The sequence below is a fragment of the Pelodiscus sinensis genome, chromosome 26 (genome assembly GCF_052426305.1).
Source record: "Pelodiscus sinensis isolate ZL-2025 chromosome 26, ASM5242630v1, whole genome shotgun sequence".
Classification (NCBI taxonomy): domain Eukaryota; kingdom Metazoa; phylum Chordata; order Testudines; family Trionychidae; genus Pelodiscus; species Pelodiscus sinensis.
In genome coordinates, this window is record NC_143077.1 from 17,753,662 (window position 1) to 17,777,235 (window position 23,574).

Below are 23,574 nucleotides of genomic sequence, written 5' to 3' on the forward strand. Positions count from 1 at the left end.
TAATCTGTTTAATAATTTAAATTAAACCATTCTCCCCTGCTGCAGCATTAGCAAAATGACTAATACGTAATTCTGTAATCAACTGAGTTTCCATCAACAACTGGTAGTCCGCAAAAAGGTTTTCATTGACCTAAGTCAGTGGTCTCCAACCTTTTTACACCCAAGGTCACTTTTAAAGTGACAGAACAAGCCAAGATCTACCACCCCGCCCCTTCCTTGTAGCCCCCCCCCCCATTCTCCTCCTCTCCATCACTTGCTATCCCCAACCGTTATACTGCTGCTTTTCCCCCCCAATTCTTCTATAGGAAGAGGTTTTTCCAACATTTGGCCTGTCTAGACTGGACCAAATGTCTAAAAAAATCCCTTCTTTTAGAAGCTCCCTTATTCCTCGTGGAAAGAGGAATATAGGGGTGACCGAAAGATCCATGTTTACTCTTCTACTAAAAGAAGCAGAGGAAAAACGCATCCCTGGATGCGGAAGAGTTTTTCTGGAATATCTCCAGAATCCTGAAGTCTAGCCGTACCCTCGCTGGGGTGGGAATGAGGGATTTGGGTGTGGGCAGGGATGAGGTGTAAAACTCCGGGAGGAAATCTGGATGCAGGAGGAGGTGGAGAAGGGGACGCTGTCTCGGGGAGGGGGCTCCAGGCCAGGCAGTGTTGGGGTTAGATGGAGGGTTGGGGAGTAAGCAAGTCACAGGCTTGTGGATGTGAGGGTGCAGAAATTTGGGTTGGGATATCTGAGGGGCTCAGGATGGGGGGTTCTAGTGTATGATAGACTCTGATATAGGATCTGGGGTTGGGGTGGGCTCAGGAGTGTTATGATGCTGCGGCCAGATGGGGGCTTGGCCCCAATTGGGGGTTTGCTGGCCAGGCTTCATTTTTAAATAAAATACTGTGTGAAACACAAAGTTTCTGCATTGTCATTATTTCTGAGAAGGGCAGGGAACCTGTTTTGAGTCAGGGGTCACTGACCCACAGAAAAGTCAGTTGGGGCCACACAATTGAAATGCAGAAAAACCTTCCTCCAACTGCCCCCACCCCCGCAAGCTTCACCAATGTGGCCCCAACTCTGTTGGTGGGAGCAGGGGACATAGTACTGGGGAAAGGTGCTTTGGCAGGGGACAGGGTGCCAGTGGGGACAGAGTTCTGCAGCTGGGGACAGGGGAAAGGGGACAGGGTGCTGGGAGGGGAGAGGACAGGGTTCTGCAGCAGGGGACAGGGTTCTGTGGCTGGGGAGTGGGAAGATGGCGGTATGGAGAGGCAGGGAGTCTCCTGCACCCACCTCCTCCCAGGACTCCTTCCCCCCACTCCAAGGGAAGCTGGCGCGCGCCTCCTCCGGACCCGACTCCCCCCTCCCACAGCATGGGGAAACCCCCGCGCGCGCCTCCCTGGGGGACGACTCACCTCTCCTGCAGCCCCCGGGCCAACACTCCCCTCCCGCAGTGGGCCCGGCCCACCACAGACCTGTGGGAGGGGAGTAGCCAGCACACTTCCGGAACTCCCAGAAGTGGCACAAAGCTGCAGGACTTCCATCCTCCCCATGGGAAGCGGGCACTACCTCCATTGTCGCTACAGGTAGGTGGTGGGGCTTCTCGGAGGTGGGGGATAGTGGGGAGGGGGGCAAACGCCTCGCGATCGACTGGTCGAGACCGGTTGGTGACCACGGACCTAAGTGGTCCACAGGGCATGCCCAGTAGAGAGCCCTTCCCTCCCGAGAGAGCAGCATGGCCCAGGGCAGGAGGGTTAAATCTTGGCATGTCACTTTGGAAACATTGCCAACCCCGGTCTATGTTTACCTGGTCCTGACTGAGGGTAAGAGGCTCTCAAGGCCCCTTCCAATCCTACACTTCTACGATTTTAAACTGCATTGGAAGAATAAACAGAGCTGAAATGGAGACACGGTTATGCTGGAAGTCATTAATGACTGTCATCAACCAGTTAGGAGTTGAGCATGGGGCCTTGCATTGCTTGCCCACTCAAAGCAATCCATCTGAATCATCATGCCAATTAATGTGTTCTTTCTTGAATGAATGTTGATACTGGCCCCAATCTTGTAAAGATAGAGAGTTCCACTGACTTCAGTGAGACTTTGCAAAAGCTTGGTAGTCCACTTGCAGATTTCTTGGCAGCTGTGAGATCAGACACAGCAGATTAGTCAGGGCAGCAACCTGAGGTGAAATCCTAGCCCAACAGCTATCAATGACAACATTCCCATTGATGTCAAGAAGGCCAGGAATTCATCCTTTGTGTCTCAGCATTGGTGCTACAGTTTATTCCAATCTTTTTTTCCTGGGCAGCTATGTAGAAAGTAAAGAGTCCTTTGTTATCTGTCTGGATAATATTTTATTTGTTTTTTATGATTAATAGACTATTTTTAGATTGGGAGATACTGAGTTTGGCCTGCTCTTACCTCTGCTTGTGTGACTGTACCACAGATGCTCACTCCAAGAAAGAAGTCTCCCTCATACTGTTTAATTTTTACTTGCATGCATTTAGCCGACAATCAAAGTAGCCAAGTAGCTTGTTGAATTTACATATGGAATCTCTTATTGTTAATAATCTTCCATTACATTTTTTAGTGTTCCTGATTTTTTTAATGTAGAAAAACGTGTCTACTCGTGCCACGGCCAAGTAGATTGTAAGAGCCGGGTTCGGGCGATCTGCGCATGCGCAGATTGCAGGTCAGTGCAGCTGGCGAGTGGGGCTTGCCACGGTTCGGCGAGCCCTGTCTATAACAATAGTCAGGAAAGAAAGAATGTGAAGTCACAAGTATCAGACAGGATTAGAAGGTTTAACTACTATTTTTGTAGTAAAGAATTCATCATTACAACTGCTATTCCATTTGAAGCAAAATGTTATTAAAATTACAGACTGGCTAAGATTTTACATGGCATTTAGCCAAGATAGTTAATAGTTATGGAAATACCGCAGAAAGTCTTGTTAAACTGCTGGTTTTTGTTAGCTAATAATAGTTTTTTTCCTTTTGATTTTATAGAACTACTGGAACATATCCCCTCACAAATCCCACAAATTAAACTAAGCCAAAAAACACATCTGAATTTTGTGCACAGTAGGGATATAACAGTGTAGCCGGTTAAACAAGTAACTGACAAGCGGATGGATGCTTATTGGTTACTGTTACTGGCTACATGCAACCTCCCTCTGCTGCAGCTCTGCAAGTACATTTCCTAGTGGGCAATCCCAGCACCTACTCCGGCAGCGGCTCTGATTCAAAGTAACTTGGGAGCCAGCAGACAGGCAGGCTGGTTCAGCCCCAACCCATGCAGGGGCCCAACAGCTACCCCCACTGCGGTGCTACATTTTTTATATTAATTACTTTTTTTTTTAAACACAGAGCAGCAGTGGGGATAGCTGTCGGGACTTAATCAGTCTGCTCACCCACCACCAACTCCCAAGTTACTTTTAATGCAGAGCCTCATGGTTAATTAACCGCATAACCGACAGAATATTTGCCAACTATGCGATTACTGGATTACACGCATTTTAACATCCCTAGTGTACAATATTTAAATTCAAGATCAGCTGATGTGAAAACACACTTTTGTTCTTTCTGGGCAAGTATGAGTCAAGTAGATTAAAAGTATATGGCACCATATAATGAAATGATAAAGACTGCACAAGTAATCAGGTGTGCCATCTGAATTAAAGGCAGGTACCTTGGATGGATTCAATTGTTAGCAGGGACAGTACAAAATGCAGACTGAAAAACAAACACAGGTTGAATCTCTCTAGTCTAGCAACATCTGTGGTCTGGCATGATTGTACTTAGCAGATGTCCACTTATGGGTGTAGCCAAGTTTCCCGTTCTCCCATAAATTGTGTTTACAGTCACCAGTCCTGGCTCTCAGTGTTCTGTGCAGTTTTTCAACTTTAATTTACCCCTAAATGTCTTCTAAGAGCTCAGTAAGCAGTGGAAGTGTTGGTAATGGTACTAGATAATGCTGACCTCCTGTGGTCTGGCATATTCTCTAGTTCGACACCAGTCAGGCCTCAAGGGTGCCAGAATAGAGAGGTTCAAACTGTTTATTAACAAATCCAGAAGAACTAGTTGCTCCCTTGAAGATTACAATTTTCTATAGACAATATAGAAAGAAGATATGAAGGGATGTGAAGGGTAACAAGAAAGGTTTCTACAGACATATTAGCAATAAGAGGGAGATTAGAGAGGGTGTACAGCCCTTACTGGATGAGGGAGGAACCCTAGTGACAGATGATGTGGGAAATGCTGACGTACTCAATGCTTCTTTTGCCTCTGTCTTCACAGACAAGGTCAGCTCCCAGACCACTGCACTAGGCAACGCAGTATGGGAAGGAGGTGGGCAGCCCTCAGTGAAGAAAGAACAGATTTAAGAACTATTTAGAAAAACTAGACATACACAAATCCATGGGTCCATATTTAATGAATCTGAGGGTACTGAAGGAGTTGGCAAATGTCACTGCAGAGCCTTTGGCCATTATCTTTGAAAACTCGTGGAGATCGGGAGAGAGATGATTGGAAAAAGGCAAATGTAGAGCCCATCTTCAAAAAAGGGAAGAAGGACAATCCAGGAAACTACAGACCAGTCAGCCTCACCTCAGTCTGTGGAAAAATCATGGAGAGCATCAAGGAATCCCTTTTAAAGCACTTGGAAGAGGGGAAAGTGATCAGGAATAGTCAACATGGACTATAGTCATCAAGGGCAAGTCATGTCTGACCAACCTGATTAACTTCTATGACAAAGTAATTGGCTCTGTGGACATGGGGAAGTCAGTGGATGTGATATACCTTGACTTTAGCAAAGCTTTTGATACGGTCTCCCACACTATTCTTGCCAGCAAGTTAAGGAAGTATTAATTGGACAAATGGACTGTAAGGTGGATAGAAAGGTGGCTAGATTGTCAGGTCCAACCGCTTATGATCAATGGTTCTACATCTGGTTTGCAGTCTGTTTCAAGTGAAGTGCCCCAAAGATCCATTCTAGAGCTAGTTTTGTTCAAAATCTTTATTAATGACCTGGATGAGGGGATGGATCCACAACCCTCAGCAAGTTTGTGGATGACACTAAAAGCTAGGGGAAGAGGTAGATACACTGGAGGGAAGGGATAGAGTCCAGAGTGACCTAGACACACTGGAGGATTGGGCCAAAAAAAATCTGATGAGGTTCAACAAGGACAAGTGCAGAGTCCTGCACTTAGGACAGAGGAATCCCAAGCATTGTTACAGGCTGGGGACTGACTAGTTAAGTAACAGTTTGGCAGAAAAGGACCTGTAGATTACAGTGGCCGAGAAGCTGGATATGAGCCAACAATGTGCCCTTGTAGCCAAGAAGACTAATGGCATACTAAGGTGCATTAGGAAGAGCATTACCAGCAGATCTATGGAAGTTATTATTCCCCTTGATTTGGCACTGGTGAGACCACATCTGGGCTGTGTCTAGACTGGCATGATTTTCTGCAAATGCTTTTAACGAAAACGTTTTTCCGTTAAAAGCATTTGTGGAAAAGAGCGTCTAGATGGGCAAGGACGCTTTTGCGCAAAAGCACTTTTTGCGGAAAAGCGTCCGTGCCAATCTAGATGCAGTTTTGCGCAAGAGAGCCCCGATCACCATTTTCGCCATCGGAGCTTTTTCGCGCAAAACGGTTCTCAGTTGTCTACACTGGCCCTCTTGCGCAGAAGTATTTGCGCAAGAGGACATTTTCTGGAACGGGAGAGTCATTGTATTTGCGGAAGAACACTGACAATCTTACATTAGATCGGCAGTGTTCTTGCGCAAATTCAAAGCGGCCAGTGTAGACAGCTGGCAAGTTTTTCCGCAAATGCGGCTGCTTTTGCGGAAAATCATGCCAGTCTAGACGCAGCCCTGGAGTATTGCATACAGTTTTGGGCCCCCTACTATAGAAAGGATGTGGACGCATTGGAAAGGGTCCAGCAGAGGGCAACCAAAATTATTAGGGGGCTGAAACACATGACCTAGAAGGAGAGGCTGAGGGATTTGGGCTTATTAAGTCTGCAGAAGAGAAGAATGAGGGGGGGATTTGATAGCAGCCTGCAATATTCTAAAGAGGATGGAGAGAGACTCAAATTGGTCTCAAATTGCAGTGGGGGAGGTCCACATTGGATATTAGGAAAAACTATTTACCTAGGTGGGTAGTGAAGCACTGGGATGGGTTCCCTAGGGAGGTAGGGGAATCTCCATCCCTAGAGTTTTTAAGTCCCTGCTAGACAAAGCCCTGGCTGGGATAGAATCATAGAATACTAGGACTGGAAGGGACCTCATGCGGTCATCGAGTCCAGTCCCCTGTCCCCATGGCAGGACCAAATACTGTCTAGACCATCCTGATAGACATTTATCTAATCTACTCTTAAATATCTCTACAGATGGAGATTCCACAACCTTCCTGGGTAATTTATTCCAGTGTTTGACCACCCTGAAAGTTAGGAACTTTTTCCTAATGTCCAACCTAAACCTCCCTTGCTGCAGTTTAAGCCCATTGCTTCTTGTTCTATCCCCAGAGGCCAAGATGAACAAGTTTTCTCCCTCCTCCTTATGACACCCTTTTAGATGATTGAGTTGGGGTTGGTTCTGCTTTGGACAGGGGGCTGGACCCAACCTCCCCTTCATGCCCAGACCTTGCACCCTTATGCTGCTCCTGCATCCTTGGCCATCCACCATGCCCCCAGCTTACTCCTGCACCGTCCCTTGCTCTTGCACCCTCCCTCCTAGCCAGACACCCCATTCCCAGCCTGCTCCTGCACCATCCCTCCTAACCAGACACCATACTCCCCAGACTGCTCCTGTACCCTACCTCCCACCTAGACCTCGCACCCTCACCCCATCCCATTCACTGGTAGCCGGCTGCCTGTCACCCTGTGCTGCTGTTTCTGAGAAGGTGGCAACAGTCCCTGTCGGAGGGCGGGGGTGGGGAGGAGAGACGCGGGACTTTGAGCTACCAGACCCAGCGTGAGCTAGGACTGAGCCGGGCTGCCTCCCTCCCAGCTCCTAATACACTTTAAATGAAGAGCCACAGCAGGGCTAGGTCCCGTGCCTGTTGCAAGCCAGAACTGAGCTGGGCTCCTGGCCAGCCTACTGAAAAAAAAAAAAAATGTACTGGCATGGTGTAGGGGAAATGCGTGTAGTCTATAGCATTAGCCTATAAGCTTTTGCTTATCGATTGACTATACTAGTACATCCCTACATTGAACCCCTCATTTTTGTCCCCACCCCAGAAAAATGAATCTGGCCCATCGAAGCCCTGAACCAGTCCTCCCTGTCCCTCACCCCTGGATTACCAGAGGAGTGAGGTGTCTCAGGGACCACATCAGTGAGGATTGGAGGTTTTTTGGAGGAGTTTTTTTGTTTTTTAGTTTGGTGGTGCCCAACTAATTTTTCTGTGGGTCACTGGCCCCCGACCCAAAAAAGATTCCTCACCGCTGCTATAAAGGAAACATTGAAACCTTTTGTGTTGGACATAAATTAATATTTTACTTTATTTAAAATGAAGTTTGATAAACTAACTTGAAAGTTAAAATTCTTAATCTGGTTAATCATTTAAATTAAACCGTTCTCCCTCAGTGCAGCACTAGCAAAATGGTTTGGGCATAATTATGTCATTAATGGCAACATTCCATTAGCAACTGGTGGGCCACAGAAAGGTTTGCATTGAGCCAGGTGGGCCACGGGCCAAAGAGTTGAGAACCACTGTGCTAAAGAAACAGGAGATGATCCCCTCCTTAGGCAACCCTTGAGCATGTTTGCCAACCCAAAAATCAAATGGAAACGTAGCAGGGAGGCTGCTTAGGAAGAGGTAAAAAGTCAGAATGGTATTTTATGCCCAATTAAATGTGTAATACTGATTAAGAAGTTCAGTGCTTCCCCATTCAGAGTCCTATCACTTTACAGACAGGCAAACCAGAAATGTCCTCACTATATTTCTCTTCCTGAGTGCCTGGATAATGCCTCAGAGGCCCTGCAGCGTCCTACTATTCCTAGTTATTAGCTAATTAAAGATTCTCTCAAAGAAAGTAAACCCCCCAAAAATGTACTCACATCTGCACACCACGACAGACTTCCATATTACCCATTAACTGCATTTTGGACAAAAGTCTTGTACAGTAAAACTCCATTGGTCCGGCATCCAATGCTCCGGCTCTCCTGATGGTCCAGCACCATGGGGAACCAGGAAGTGCTCCGGGCAGCCCGACAATTAGAGCTGCTCTGCACCTGGCTTCCCTGATTCAGCCACTGCTGAAACTGACCAGCAGCTGAATCGGGGAAGCCAGAGGCAGAGCAGCTGGGGTGCTGCCGGGTTGGTCCCATAGCACTGCCCCTCGGGGCTGCGGGACCAACCCGGCAGCACCCCAGCTGCTCTTGGGGATGCCTGGAGCAGAGTTTACTGTAATCGAGAAGAGGCTATCAATGAATTTTAAGGAAGCGACAGTTGAGTGAAAAGTGGAAAAATCCTAGCCCATGCCTAATATCCCTCTGTAACATCTGTGCACAATCTTTTCTAAGCTTTTTATTTTATTTTTTTAAGTGCTGAAGGTAACTCTTCCAAGATCTCTAGGCCAAGTGTTTTCCTGTAGTGGGACTTGATGGCTCCAAGGATCTGTAATAAAATATGTGGTCTTTCAGCATCAGATCAAATAAAGCCTAAGTTGTTAATCATCAGAACTCCTATCTGATCAATGTTGAGTGTCCTATGTGAAGTGAGTTCCTGGTCTCAATTCTTTTTTTTTTTCCTGGAGAAGTGCCATAACAACAAACACCATCACAACAGAAATCTGCACAGACAGCAGGAAAAGTAAAAAGACACAAAACGTGTCTTGAACTTTCACCCTTTTCCTATTTAAGGGTTAAATATACTGGCCAGGCAGATCCTGATACAAGCAAATGAAATCAATTAAATTTTAAAAGACAAAAAGATACTGGTTTTGCAAATACTTCTAGACCCCGTGGTGTCCAACCAGTTCACTATAGCGAACTAGTCACACTCAACCAGCCAAACAGCCACCACGTGTTGAATGCCACAGTTCTAGATCCTTCAGGTTTTTAGGAAATCAACCTATAGTACGGCAGTCCCCAAACTTGGGGCAAGCCCTCCTAGGGCAGAGCTACTCAACTGTGGAAGCCCAGTGGGCCACTATGATATGCACAGCACATGCAGAGGGCCGTGAATTAAAGTGTGGTTGTATATACATATGCAAATATATATGCAAATAGCTTTTCACACTGACGGGCATGAATACAAACATTAAGGAAGACTACACAACACACAAGCTCCATTTAAGTCAGTTCTGCTGATATTAATAAAATGCAATATTTACCCGATTTCCACTCATAGGACAGCACTTTTAATGAGCAATGACAGTCCAGGAATTTAACTACTAAAGCGTATCAACAGAAGACCATTCTATTGATTCGCCGTTGTGGTGGAGGCCATGTTCAAAGGATCCCACTTGCAGACTGTGTGTTGAGCCCCGTGTAAACCCAAACGGGACCACAGGCTGCAAACAGACAGGCCACATGTTCAGTAACCCTGTCCCAGGGGGTTGTGCAGGAACATCTGGGGTGGCACACAGCAGAGAAAAAAGGGGCCGGTGCTGTGGGGAGCTGGTTTAAAAGTCAGTTTCCCCTAGTCCTCTCTCTGCAAGGTGGAAGGGGTAGGAGAGTGGCAGGGTAGGCAGAGGTGCAGTGGGAACCCAGGTGGAGTGGGGACTCAAAGCAGTCCCCACTCGCCCCAAGTTCCCCACTGTGCCTCTGCCTTTTAAATGTAGCAAGATTCACAGATGGCTCTTACTATATTTAAATGACAGAAAGTCCATCATTAATCGAAATTTAACATCCCTAATAGCCATTGTAGTAATACAGGCTGAAATGTTATTTACTGAATGTTCAGGTATTTCTTTAGTGCCAGAGAAATTGAGATCCCAGCCCAAAAATGCTTGACAAGAGATTACATCTGAACAGTTGACACCAAGATGCACAAAAATGGATTAAGAAGCAACTATTTTAAAAAATATAAATAAAAATCTTCCCACCTTTAGCTACAACCTCCTAAACCCCGGCCATTTCACAGTAAACTATATTAACACAATTAGCTTGTATGACCTTCTGATACCACTGATTTTCCTCACCTGATGCTCAGCACTACCCTCCACTTTACTGCCTACAGCACAACTCCCGCACCACTTGCAGATATACATACGGAGCCCAAACTGAGACAGATGCTACATGAGATTGTTCCGCACTTTAAAAACTTTACAATCTGAGAGCCCGATCCAGAGTGCTCAGCATCCAACCACTACCACTGACTGCAGTGAGATTGAAGTGTGCAGACTCAGGCCCTGAACAGATACCAAATCAGCAAAAGAAGAGGGAAAATACTACACAAAATGGAAGTTTGTTTAGTGCAAATTTGGGTTTTAAATGCTATTTTTAATCCTTTATTGATTATTTCATAGTCCTATTTTTCAAGTTAACTACATGCCTCCAACCTAGGCCCCAGATATTCTCCTTCTGCCTTCTTAAAAGTGAGTAATTCATGACGCAAGATGATATACACAGGACTATAGCACTGATCCTGCAGGCACATATTGGCAGACACCTGTACCCACATGGAACATCTTACAAGATCAGGGCCCAAGAGGAAAAGAAAATGACAAAAGCCATATAAGTTAAAAGTATTCAGGAAATCACTGTTGGGATAAGAAGTAAAACAAGCCAATCCAAATCATTGTCCTGTTCTAGGAGAGCCTTAAATGATCTTTAATTTCATTTAATTCAAAAAGGATATGCTGAATAAAACAATAAGTAGTCTGCACAGTTGATACCACAATATTAAGCAACTAACCCATTATGGGCATAACAAATTGTGTTAAGGTGAGTATTACAAAGCATGCACGTCACAGCAATAATATATGAAGCAACTCTATCATCATGAAAAACAGAAAAAATGCTATATATACTTTCAAACCTGCCAAACTGATACTGCTGTACGTTTCCTGAACATGTGACACTAAATTACATCCTTAACAGAATGTTTTTGCATTTAATGTCCTCATGTTTGGGACAAACAAAGCACTGCTCCTAAATGCTGAAAAAGTTAAAAAGCCCCAACTAGGTTTTCAAACAGGCAGTCCAGCTCCTACTGCCTTTTAAATTGCAGAACTACAGCAGGGTTTGGTCCCAGACCCACAGCAAGCCAGGCTCCCTTCCCCAATCAACTACTCAGTTAGTAAATTAACCTCATTTTAACATCCCTAACACCCACTCTAGTCAGTGTTTGGCGCCTACTGATTATCACTTAATAGAAGCAAATTTTAGAAACTGTAAAATATTTAGAAGTCAGTAAGAATTATGCCCTGACTACAGCACCTAAGTTAAAGATTTAGTTAAATCTTTCAACAGATAAAAGCTGGAATACAATTTGTAACATCACTCAGATTTTCAGAGTTAAGAGAATTTTCTTAAACTAATGGCCAGTCATTCCAGAATGGAGTCCAACACATGACTTTTCGCCCAGCACATTTTAGCTGAATACTGTATTTGCGCGGGAGAAATGAGGCATATTTTTAAAAGTGAGTTTAGAAGGCCCTGACAACTTTTTTGCTAGCTCCGAGTCATATTCTGGATTTTATCCTGTGCTGCTGAAGGAACTGAAATTAATATAGTTCTTTGTTTACTTCCTTGTTACACATGTACATTACTCAAGTTGCATACTAGTGTTTACTTGTTCAATAGTCCTGCAGAAAAAGCAGAACACTTTTTGGTGGGAGGAGGGGGCAGGTATTAATTGCTGGTTTGTGTTTCAAACTGTGTGATAGCATGGCTTAAATAAACTAGTTTTTTAGAGTGGAGTTGGTGTCACACCAAGTTATAATAAAGTTGAATATTAAATTTTGGGCATGCTACTAATTGGCTGTGTTCCTTTAAACAGTGAATTTAAACAGTCATAATTTAAAACACTATCTTTTTCCTATTTTGACAGAAATCCAAATAGTTATGTAAGCAATGCTGAAGTTTTTATGAGGTTACAAGAAAAGTTGTTCCTGCTGCTTTGAAGAGATTTCTGGAAATCACTGACTTTAAAAAAATGTGCTTACCTCCACACACTGTGTCTATCTCCTTATCAAAGGGAGGTTTTTAAGTTCATCCCTGTACTTGAAGAGTTATCTACATGTCACAATTAGATAGCTAAGCAGTGGTATACAGGCAGTCCCCGGGTTACGTACAAGATAGGGACTGTAGGTTTGTTCTTAAGTTGAATCCGTATGTAAGTCGGAACTGGCGTCCAGATTCAGCCGCTGCTTACATACAGAATCAACTTAAAAACCCCAAGCGTCCCCAAGTCAGCTGCTGCTGAAACTGATCAGCAGCTGATTCCAGGAAGCCCGGGGCAGAGCAACTCTGCCTCAGGCTTCCTGTAGTCAGTGCTGGTCAGTTTCAGCAGCGGCTAAATCAGGACGCCTGTGGCAGAGCAGCTGGGGTGCTGCTGGGTTGGACCAACCGGCAGCACCCCAGCTGCTCTGCCACAGGCGTCCGGAGAAAAGCCTAGTCTGCTGGGGGGCGAGAGGAGGGCGTACTAGCTGCGCCCCCCCCCACCCCAGCAGACCAGGAAGACACGGGCGGCGGACCGAGACGCACCGCGGTCCCGCCGCCTGGGTCCTCCGCGGCTTTGCTCCCCGTCTCCCTGGTCTGCTGGAGACCAGCAGACCAGGGAGATGGGGAGCAAAGCCTCTGAGGACGCCGGCAGCGGGACAGCCGCGGGGCGTCTGGGCTGTCCCGCTGCCAGCTTCCCCCGAAGCTTTGCAAAGCCTCGGGGAAGCCGGCAGCGGAGCAGTCCAGGGGCGCCTGGGCTGACTCGCTGTCCGAGCACCTTCCCCCCCCCGCGGCTTTGCTCTGCGTCTTCCTGGTCTGCAGACCAGGGAGACTCAGAGAAAGCCCCAGAGTACACGGGCGGCAAGACCGCGAGGTCCCGCAGTCCGTGTACTCTGGGGCAGCCCCGTTCGTAACTGCGGATCCGACATAAGTCGGATCCGCGTAAGTCGGAGACTGCCTGTATTCACTTAAGACACAGCATATAGGGTAATTTAGGCTGGGATTTAAACCATATTTTTGGCTGGAAAAGATAAAGATCACAGCTAACAGTTAAATTCTGTCTTCCTTTTCTTCATTTATAGGCACAGTAGAAGTATCCCACTATTCTTTAGGATATTAAATACATGTGAAAGCAAAGACCTGTTCCTAACCTATAGGAAAACAACTGCTTTTTATGAACTTTCTTCCTTGTTCAATTAACCATGCTCGATCCCCTTTCCCTCTCTTCTCTTTGTGCTGCAGACAAGTATCAGAGCTGTGCATTTCATTAGAGATCGAAGATTTCCTCATCCCTACATGCTTTAAAAGACAACACAGTTCTGTAATACCATTACATAAAAATGAATTTTACCACAGCATGGGGTTTGATAAGAAAGCAACAGATAATGCTAAACTGGCTCTCATATACAAAAACAAAAAATAGAGATGAATTTTTCAAACATTCATTTTAACTACCATCACAGAAAATGCAGTGGGACTTCCAGTTCAATTCTATCAAGAGTGAGAAAGCATTTCATTTATAACTGATGAAGCATTACAATTCTGAAAAGAAAGGAAAAGTCCAGCTGATACCATCCAAACTGCACAATAACCAGCTTAAGCTTTAAGAAGGTTCATTAAAAGCAGCTATCCTAAGCCTGATTTGTTCATACATTCAGTCTGAAATATTTAACTTTTTTCTTTTTATTACCTGATGTTCTGCATGAATGTTATCCCCAGTAGGCCAGCGATGTTTGCTGTTATTATAGCCGCCTCCACCACTTCCTCCTCCCCCAAGCTGCTCACCATGCTGCCTCTGAAAGAAGTAATCCACCATAGCGTCGTCCTGAGAGCGGCCTGCAACTCCTATGGATCCAGGGACAGGGCTGGAGTGTGTCCCTGCTGCAAGTGCTTGATTTGCAGCTGGCTGTTGTTGAGCCTGGGACCCTGTTCCAGATGTCAAAACAACAGGCATGTTGGGATTAGCTGTATCTTGTGTGTGCTGCTTCAGGTGGGGGCTGAACGAGTCCTGCCAGAGCACTGCTTTTCTTTTCAAAACACACGCAACGCTCATTCCACCAACACCTAGGGAGACAAATGTTTTTCCAATGTTTAATCATATTAATAACTGATGAAACACATATTGCCTGCATCAGGAAAAAAAAATCTTTACTTCTTTTGACATGTTTACATTTTCCTGTTAGTCACATCTGACCCATCTCTCTCAAAGTTAAATTTAGCAAACTTCATTTCAGTACAATATATTAAAAATACATACTAGTCTAAATGACAGTTTATTCTACAGGATGTTGCCAGTATAGTTAATATATTTATAGGTGCCTATTTTCTTGGAATCAGACCACCAAGTTGTGCCAGTGAAATTTCTTGTGCGGGTCAGGATACTAGTATTTTTCTCAATCTAATCTAAAATTAAGCCCTGAAAACTTCTGGGGAAAAAACCTTGAGAATGTAATGGAATTTAAATTGCAACATCAAGGTTTATAAACTTTGATATTAATGGCAGTTCTGCTACAGGATTTGTCATTTGCATGCAAGTACTACTCGATTACTCTTCAAAAGTTCACTTCAAAAACATTACATCAGGCAGTTCTTTGAATTCAAACCTAAAATATGATTGGTACACATGCTATTATTAGTCCTGCCCCAGATATAACTGGCACTCTTTTGTAAACACGAAGGCTTGTTTGGGCCATGAGACAGTAAGATATAATCACATTTATGGGACATTCTCTGACCAAAAAAACCCCCTAACCTCTGACTGAGACACCCACAGAATGTTCCAGAGCTAGATGAGCCAACAGCCTCAGTTCAGTTACTTGATGGGAGAGAAAGAAAACCTAAACTCTGGCTGTAGAAACTGTCCCACATAACAAACAAAGCAAAAAAAGAGAATGCCTCCCATAAAGCTACCTTATACTCTGACAGTGAGTACTAATCAGTTAATAAATCACTAACCCCAAAATATTCAGGTTGAAACCCTCAAAACTGGCAGAACCACAAATGTTTCAGGACCAGAGAGTCCCAGTGGAGGGCTAACGCTGGGAGCCCTGCAAGCTGGCAAGGCAGCAGGGCTTCTCAACAGGACAATGGGAGCCCAATGCAGAGGCAGCAGGGCTGCCCGGACCAGAAGCAAGAGCCAGGCTCTGCAGCAGGAGCCTGAGGCATGGAGGCAGTGGGGCAGCACAGTGCAGCACCGAGAGCCTGGGGCACGAAGGCGGCAGGGGAGCTGCTTGGCATGACAGAGGGAAAACAATTCAGAGGCAGCAGGGCTGCTGAGCGTGGCAGAAGGAGCTGGGCACAATAGCAGGAGCCCAGTGTGCAGAGGTGGATGACAGGGCAGCAGAGCCAGTGAGAGGGAGGAGCCAGCTGGGAGGGCAGGGGTCAGGACAGGGCTGAAGGGGGTCCAGAAATGACAACCCTTGTTCCAGCAAAGTCCCTAATCTGGGAAAGGTCAGGTCTCAAGGGTGCCAGACCACAGAGGTCAAATCTGTGGTGCTGCTGTGATGAACCTTTTTTGTTTTGTGAAAGCAAAAAGACCAATAATCCAACATGGACAGTGATACCATTGAAGATTCTATACACCTTGATAGAAAATTGGGGGTTTGCTCTCTGTAAATCCCACCTCATATAAAAAATATGCAGGCAGGTATCTGGCAGGGATGATGTAGACGGTGCTTGGTTTTGCAGTGAGGGGCAGGGGTCTGGACTTGATGATCTCTATGAAATCAGAAGAAATTCAAGTATCATTAAAAATGCTAAACAGGCCTCTGAATTCTAAACTTTGTGTCAATTGCTGCCATTGCCTTCAAGCACTCTATCCTCTAATGCAGAATCCACAAATATGGACTAACAGCAGAATTTGTCCATCATCCATTAACATCAGACTGCATACCGTCATGAAAGGAAGTCAACTGCCACATTCATGCTGAGGCTCTCCCTTGTGTATCTTGACTGAAAATGTTGGGCCCAACCCTGCTAGCATCTCCTCTTTTTACCACACTACATTTTAATAATAGTTAAATTCTACAAGTGACTTCTAGGAACAACTTCATAGCTTCTGAGGGTCATCTGAAGAAGTGGGCTGTGCCCAGGAAAGCTCATGATACCATCTACATGTTTTGTTAGTCTTTAAAATGCTACTAGACTATTTGTTGGTTTTTAAGTTTTTCCTGTTACAGACTAACTGGGCTACCCCTCTGAAGCTTTCATAGTTGCAGTACAAGATGACAATAGAAATCTTAATTTAGTTAAAAAACACCTAGAGTACCCCAATCAAATTTGAAGTGTTTTTCACATTCATCAATTAGAGGTATGTGAATATAGAAACTTCATTAATAGGATTTTTTCCCCTCTCCTTAAGTTTACAATGCAGTTTTTGTTCTTCTAGAGCAGTGGTCCCCAACACGGTGCCCGCGGGCACCATGGCGCCCACAAATGCCCCCGGGCACGTGGTGCACGGTGAGCACCAGCCCCAGGAGTGCCGCGGATTGGCCACCCGTGCTCAGCACACGCGGCGCATGAGGGCAGCGCCGGCCCCGGGCGCACGGCTATGGGGGGGCCCCATCTCCGGGCACACGGCTATGGGGGGGCCCCAGCCCAGCCCTCTGGCGCCTGGCAGGTGAACGGCCACGCTCCCTGGCGCCCGGCAACCTTAAATGGTTGGGGACCACTGTTCTAGAACAATATAAACAGGTAACTCTACACTTATGCACATCATCTTACATGTTCAAAGAACTGTACAAATAAATGTATTCAGCAAAACCTTGCTGGTTCTAACTTTGCAGAGGAGAGGAAGCACTGCTGAGACAGTGCAGAGGGGTAATCAGCTCTTAACCCAGCTCCCCACAACACCAGCTCTCCGCCCATCCCCGCTGCCTCTCATTCAGAGGCAGCAAGGGGGGGAGCAAGTAGTCAAGTACTCCACTCAACTAAGCCTACTGAGTAGTCGAGAAGTTTACTACTCGCTTACATCCCTATTCCTGAAACACTCATTGTCTGGAATGATTTTAGTTGGATGTCCACTTTTCATGGGTGTGGCCAAATTTCCCGTGGTCCCATAAAGTTGGTTTACCGCAACCAGTTCTAGCTCTCAGCGTTCTGCACTGTTATTTAGCTCTAATTTACCCCTAAATGCCCAATAACAGCCCAATAAGCAATGGAAGTGTTGATAATGCTGCTAGATAATACTGACCACCCGTGGGCTGGAAAATTCCCTGGTCTGGAACCCAAGGAGGCCGGACTACAGAGGTTCAACCTGTACTAGCATATTTACCCAGAATTGGCTGGGTCCTTAATGAGGGGCTCAGAGCAGGAAGGGGGGAGCGTGCAGGAATCAGGGATGGAGGGGTGAGGAGTGGCTGTAGGTGGAGAAGTGTACTGGTGGGGAGGGCCAAAGGCCCTCTTCTCTCCTGAGATCTGTACCTGAGTTGCCTGCTCTTCCCCTTCCTGTCGGTCAGGAAGCGAGAGCAAAGTGTGCACTCCCCAGACAGAGTGAGGGATGCAGCAAACTGTGCACTTTCCCCATGCTCCCTGATGAAGAGGAACAGCCAACAATGTCCCCATACAAATTGGGAGGAAGGGGGACAGGGAGGTTCAACCTTCGCCATCATCCCTAAAAGCTCCTTTCATCCTTTCACCCCCACCCGGCTCCTTTCATCTGCCTGGTGATTTTGCCTCTTTTCTATATGATTGTATTAGAAGCAATCCCATTCCAGGCATAACCAAACTCTTACTGTAACTTAAAGCAAGGTAAGAGGAAGCTGTATATGAATTTGGTGGTCCTAGCTCTCACCATTTAGGAAGAGCTCTTGAACAAACAGAAAAACTCTCTCAAATATACAATAGCCCAGGCCTGGGCAAAATACTCTCGCATATGCTGCGCAGTCCCAGGCAGGCTTACCGTGCCCCACCCGTACACCGCTCAGAAATGCGGCGGCAGGGCAGGTTTCACTTTAAAAACTAAGCCAGGAGAGGGGAGGGGGAAAAGGGGGAGGAGAGGCTTTAGGAGCTGCTCCCACCCACAGCAAAATCCCATTGGCTGCCTTCTGGCCAGAAACTAGCCAAAGGAAACTGCCTGTTTCAATAACAGGCAGCCATGAAGCACAAGGGCCTCCTAGTTATTCACAGAGCACATGGCTGCAGCCTGTGCAGGGACAGGGCAGGCAGGCAGGCTGATTCAGGAATAGGCTGCTGGCTGGTAAGTCTCCTAGCCAGAGCTTGCCTCTGGCACCCCAGCCCCTCCTTTCCCCTATTCTTTGCCTCCCACTCCACATACCCAAATCCTCTGCCCCCTCCTGCACCCATACTCCCTCCCAGATCTGGCACCCCAATTCCCTGCCCCAGATCACAGTTCCCTCCTGCCCTAGCTCACAACCCAAATCCCTGCACCCCTTCTGTACTCCAATTCCCTGTCCTAGGTCACAATCCAACCCCTGAACTCCAGTCCAGTGCCCCAGGTCACAACTGCCTCTTCACCCAAACTCCGTTACCCCAAGTTCCCCTCTGTACCGCCCTGCTCCATTCCAGAACCTACACCTCATCCATTAATATCATGGAAGAGTGTGGCCCTCAACCACTTTCCAAATTCTTGGAGTGGTTCCCCCCCCCCCCCATCAAAAATTATTACCCTCCCTAAAGTAGATAGCACAGTAGTGAGGTCTCATCACTAAAGCTGTATAATTTTTACAAGGTACTCTTTTAGCAGCATAAACTTTTTAAGCTTTCCTATAGTAAGTTCTACACACACACAAAGCAAACAAAAATGAATCAAACTCTCCTGCAGAAGAGGTAAAAAGGATTATTTCTATCATTAATTTCTTATAAGGAACTGATGATGGTGGCAAAGTACTTAGGCATTCCAGAGTAATGTTATGGATAAGTAAAGCTGAACTAATTTCTACAAAAAAGGAAAAGTATGTTGTGAGGAACTCCTAAAAAAAAAAAACCCACATACCCTATTCTTATCCCTTGGTTCCAATTTTTAACTTTTCTTTTAAAATGTTCATATTACACAAAACTTCCTTAATGCTCTACTAACAAACTAACATGCCATCATTTTCTATTATGGTCATGACAAAATAGTGACATGTAACTGAGAAGATGTAGCAGTTGTGACCTAACTGAAGGATTTCTCTAAAACTACACCACATAAGTGATATACCACATAATACAGAGGAATTCAGCTGCCTCCTGATTTTCAAAGCATTTAACAGGGAAGGGGCCTGTCCTTTTCTGTATTCGACTTGTTCCTCTAAGTCTCAATCTGCTATATATTTACAAAAAATACCTTTTAAAGATTCCATCATTACTCCTGAAATGAAGGGGTGATCAAGCTTTCTCCCTCCCACAACTGAGGGGCCAGCTCTTACTCCCTCAAATCACACAGGAAAGTAGTATTATCAAATATTATTCTCTTGACACTAGAAAAATCCCAATCAAGATCTAACAGTATTATTGCATTCTGTACAACTGTCTGTGCGCTCAGGAACCTCCTCCTTTATTTAACATTGAAGGCAATCCCAAGTCGGGACAGAAAACTTGGCACAGGAGACATTTTGAAAGGAGGGGGGAAGTATGATGGGAAGTTCAAGTTTAGTTGTGAGGCATGTTTTTATAGAAATGTTGTGATAAATGTAGCAGACAGCTGAATACTGTCATTCATAGCATACAGCACTTCAGTGTATGTTAAGTCACCTACACAATGCATACTGGACAACTAGCCAGCAACTACTGGATCTCATTTTCTTTACATATAAAATACAGGAAGAGTTTGAAAACAGTTTCCCATGAGAGTTACTCATTTACAAAACAAACAGCCTCCTATTGGACACTACAAAAAGGGACTGCGCCAAAGTGAAATTACTATTAACGTAAGTTTATTTCCCCCTTACACAAACACACACATAGTAGCAAACAAATAGTTTTATATTATAAAAAACAACCGTTTAAGCTGCATGTAATTTGCTGTCTAAGAAAAAACTTTGGGTATACTGCTAAACAAATTGTAACTACAAGAAGTGGTAGCCTTTGGGAAAAAATAGCTGTACTCTGCACATAGCATAACTACAACTAGTTATTGAGTTCTAAATTTTTCTCCAAGCCCTCTGATTTTTTAAAACTTAGTATTTTAAAAAACTTGAACATGAAATGTACTTAACAAAATTATATTAGGAAATCTGCAACGTCTCGATTTTTTCCATAAAGTTTGACTACAAATCACAACTGCCTACCCATTGTTTAAGAGGCATCTGGCCTACACAAACAAAAGTTCACATTTTCATTAAAACCTAAGGAAACACAGCAGGAAGTGGGTAAATTGATAACTAACTTCTTAAACCAACATTAAAACACGTCATAAGATACATGCTAAACTGCCCACCCTCTCAATAAAAGGAAATTCCTTACTCATTATCTGCTTAATAAAATTTCTACTTGGAACAAAGTTAAACATTGAACAGAAAAAATAAAAAACAGGAATTTCTCTCAGTTTGGGGTAAAGAACAAGCTCCAGTGTTCACTTCAAAATAAAACTGCTTAATTAAAATTATCCAAAAAACAATATTTCGGGGAGAGAAAGGAGGAAAAGAGAGTAAGAAAGTATTGTGTGCGTTTTATTCCATTCCACTAGAATGGATAAAGACCCTTCTCTCTCACACATACATACATAACAGGACTCAGAAAAAACCCAACTATTGATTAAACCCAACTATTTATTTATAAAGCATAAACCATAAACATACTGGGACGCTTATGACAATACAAATGTATCACTTTTTTGAGAATTAAATGCATGCACCCCCAGTTATATATTACTACACAGACACGAATGTGTGTGTCACACACACAATCCCCAGCAATTCCTATTGCTAGGAATCTGAATTGTGTACCAGCTACGAATGGTTTGGACGCTATTTATCACATTTAGGGACACCCTCCCCCCCAATCTTCTCCTTCCCCGGCAACGCTGTAAAGCCAGGTTAAAAGCACACTATGAATTACATACAAGACAATACAAACCCTCGGTGGTGGTTGTTTTTTGGAAGCACAATGGCTTGACACCACCCCCAGCACCCCCACAAGGAGGACGATTTCCTTCTCCTCGGGAGGATCGGGGCAGGGGGTTGCCCCAACTTCACAGGGACCAAGGATAAGGGTTAATGGAGTTTGCGGGGGGGGCTGGAGGGGGTTAGGGAATAGTATGGGCCCCCCGCTCCTCCCCCCTCCTCCCTTTGATAACAATAGGGGCCTTGCTCTGACTCCAAAACATGCACAAGGAACCGAGCGAGAGGCGAGACCCAGCCACCGCGAGCGGCCGGCGCTGCCTTTCGGGGCCCCCATCCAGCTCCTCCTCGAGCCCCTAGCCCCAATATGGCGCCACTGCCCGGTCCCCGGGGGTGTAGGGCCCAGTTCAGGCCCGGTCCGGCCCCGATACTCACGGGCGGAGCGGTAGGATGAAGCTGGATCGCAGCCCTCCCCAGGCCTCTCGCGGGCTGCCTCTCCCCCTGCCTTTCACTCCGACAACATGGCGGCCCACTGGGGACTGGGGCGGCGCGCTGCATCATGGGACGGCTAGGCCGAGCCTGCTGGCGGCTCAGGCTCCCTGCTCCAGGCAGGGGCTGGGTGGGAGCTAGTGCAGCATCAGCGCCCTGGGCCGCGGGCCTGCGTGCGGCGCGGGGCGCTCTCCCTGGGCATCTGTCTGGGTGCAGCACACGCCCAGAGAGGGGGAAGGCAACCCTAGCTCTGGGCAGCCCCATAGAAAACATGGTAGCTCTCAGGGGGTGCACCACCTCCCCGCCCCACCAAAACTGTACCTGCTAAATTGGGTGCTACCTCATGTCCTCAGGGTGGCCCTCCCTACATCCCCTCTGCCCACAGCTACCAGTCGCCTCTGCCTAATGCCATATGCGCACCCCCCACAGGTTCCCAATTGCTGACAGCATGCACACACCCCATGACTGGGGGTGCCTCCATTTTTGGGTTCCTAAGGGGTTCCACACAAACCCTTGCTCCAGGATTGACATTATTAGGTGACCAGTTCAGATTTCAGCATTTAAGAACTAAGTTCCTGTTCCTCCTAGTTGTAAAGTATGAAAACATGACCTTTTTATTAATCTCGTTATCTCATTCCCCACCCCTCATCCTGACACTTGAGACTGATCCTCTTCAATTACAAGAGATCCATGTTTGCAGGGACTATCACACACAAGCATTTATCCAAGCTCTTATTTAAAAAAAAAAAAAAAACCTGAAGTATTATACACCAATGTGGCTATTGCAGTTTGCACTACTACTAACAATAAACTTAACTTCATTTACAGGTTTGGGACCCATCACAAAGGTATGAACAAAGGCATAACCTGGCTAGCACACTACATTCCACATCCTAATGACTTAAAAAACAAACAATTTGCACCTTCTCTATCAGCTTCATGTGGTATGAACACTGACTATTTCTTTCACCCTTTTTTCTCTCCCCATCCCCCATTTATTTTGGAACTGGACCTTTATTAAATCCATGCATCTGAAGAAGTGGGTTGTGCCCATGAAAGTTCTTGATACCATCTACATGTTTTGTTAGCCTTTAAGGTGCTGCAAGACTATTTGTCATTTTTTAAAATTTTCCTTTCTATAGTTCACTGCGTAGTAAGAAGAGACACCGATACATAAGCCCTTGTATCAGAGGCCTGGTATGAGACAGGACCTGCTCACAGAATCTCAAAGTGTTTTAATTACATTAATTAATTAAGTTACATGATACCCCCATGTTGTGGCTAAGTAACAGTATCTCTATTTTATTGCGATAGAAATTTAGCTGTGTTAGTCTGGGGTAGCTGAAGCAAAATGCAGGACAATGTAGCACTTTAAAGACTAACAAGATGGTTTATTAGATGATGAGCTTTCGTGGGCCAGACCCACTTCCTCAGATCAAATAGTGGAAGAAAATTTTCTTCCACTATTTGATCTGAGGAAGTGGGTCTGGCCCACAAAAGCTCATCATCTAATAAACCATCTTGTTAGTCTTTAAAGTGCTACATTGTCCTGCATTCTATTTTATTGGGCAGAGAGAAAGATCCAGATCTTCAGAGGTATTTAGGCACCTACTTCTAATTGAAATCATCCGAAGTTAGCACCTAAATACATTTGCAGAACTGGGACAAAATAACTCTGGTTTCAAAGATCCTGACTGAACAAAAATTTAGCATGGACTGTACTTAACTTTACCATTATGAGTACATAGATTATAAGCGCTTTGGGACTGGAACCCATCTTTTGGTTCAGTGTTTGTACAGCACCTAGCACACTGAGTGGTGTGCTATTACTGCAATTAAAACTAATAATTATTAAGGATTTCTATTGATTTCACTGGGACTGCTCTTGGGAGCAATGTTAAGTGTGTGAAAGTCTTTGCAGTGCCAAGTGTGTGGTAAAGCTGGGTTTAGATCTCAGTCATGTGCCCTGCTTACTGGACAATGTTACT

The 23,574-nt window shown here is 45.4% G+C and overlaps 1 protein-coding gene across 9 annotated transcripts in view; it reads right to left on the minus strand.

Annotated features, from left to right (window-relative positions):
- PUM1 (pumilio RNA binding family member 1) overlaps positions 1–21,672 on the minus strand; it is a 140,640-nt gene extending 118,968 nt beyond the window's left edge. For 8 of the 9 annotated variants that reach the window (XM_075908743.2, XM_014579270.4, XM_006134560.5 and 5 more), the window contains exons 1-2: positions 21,533–21,672; positions 13,789–14,162 (exon numbers count right to left, since the gene is read on the minus strand). In XM_075908743.2, the coding sequence (XP_075764858.1) occupies positions 13,789–14,151 (363 nt within the window). In that variant the 5' untranslated portion in view covers positions 14,152–14,162; positions 21,533–21,672. Of the gene's footprint in view, positions 1–13,788; positions 14,163–15,720; positions 15,816–21,532 lie in introns of all 9 variants that reach the window. The other variant, XM_025190430.3, reaches the window with a different exon arrangement.
- Between the last annotated feature and the right edge of the window lie 1,902 nt (positions 21,673–23,574).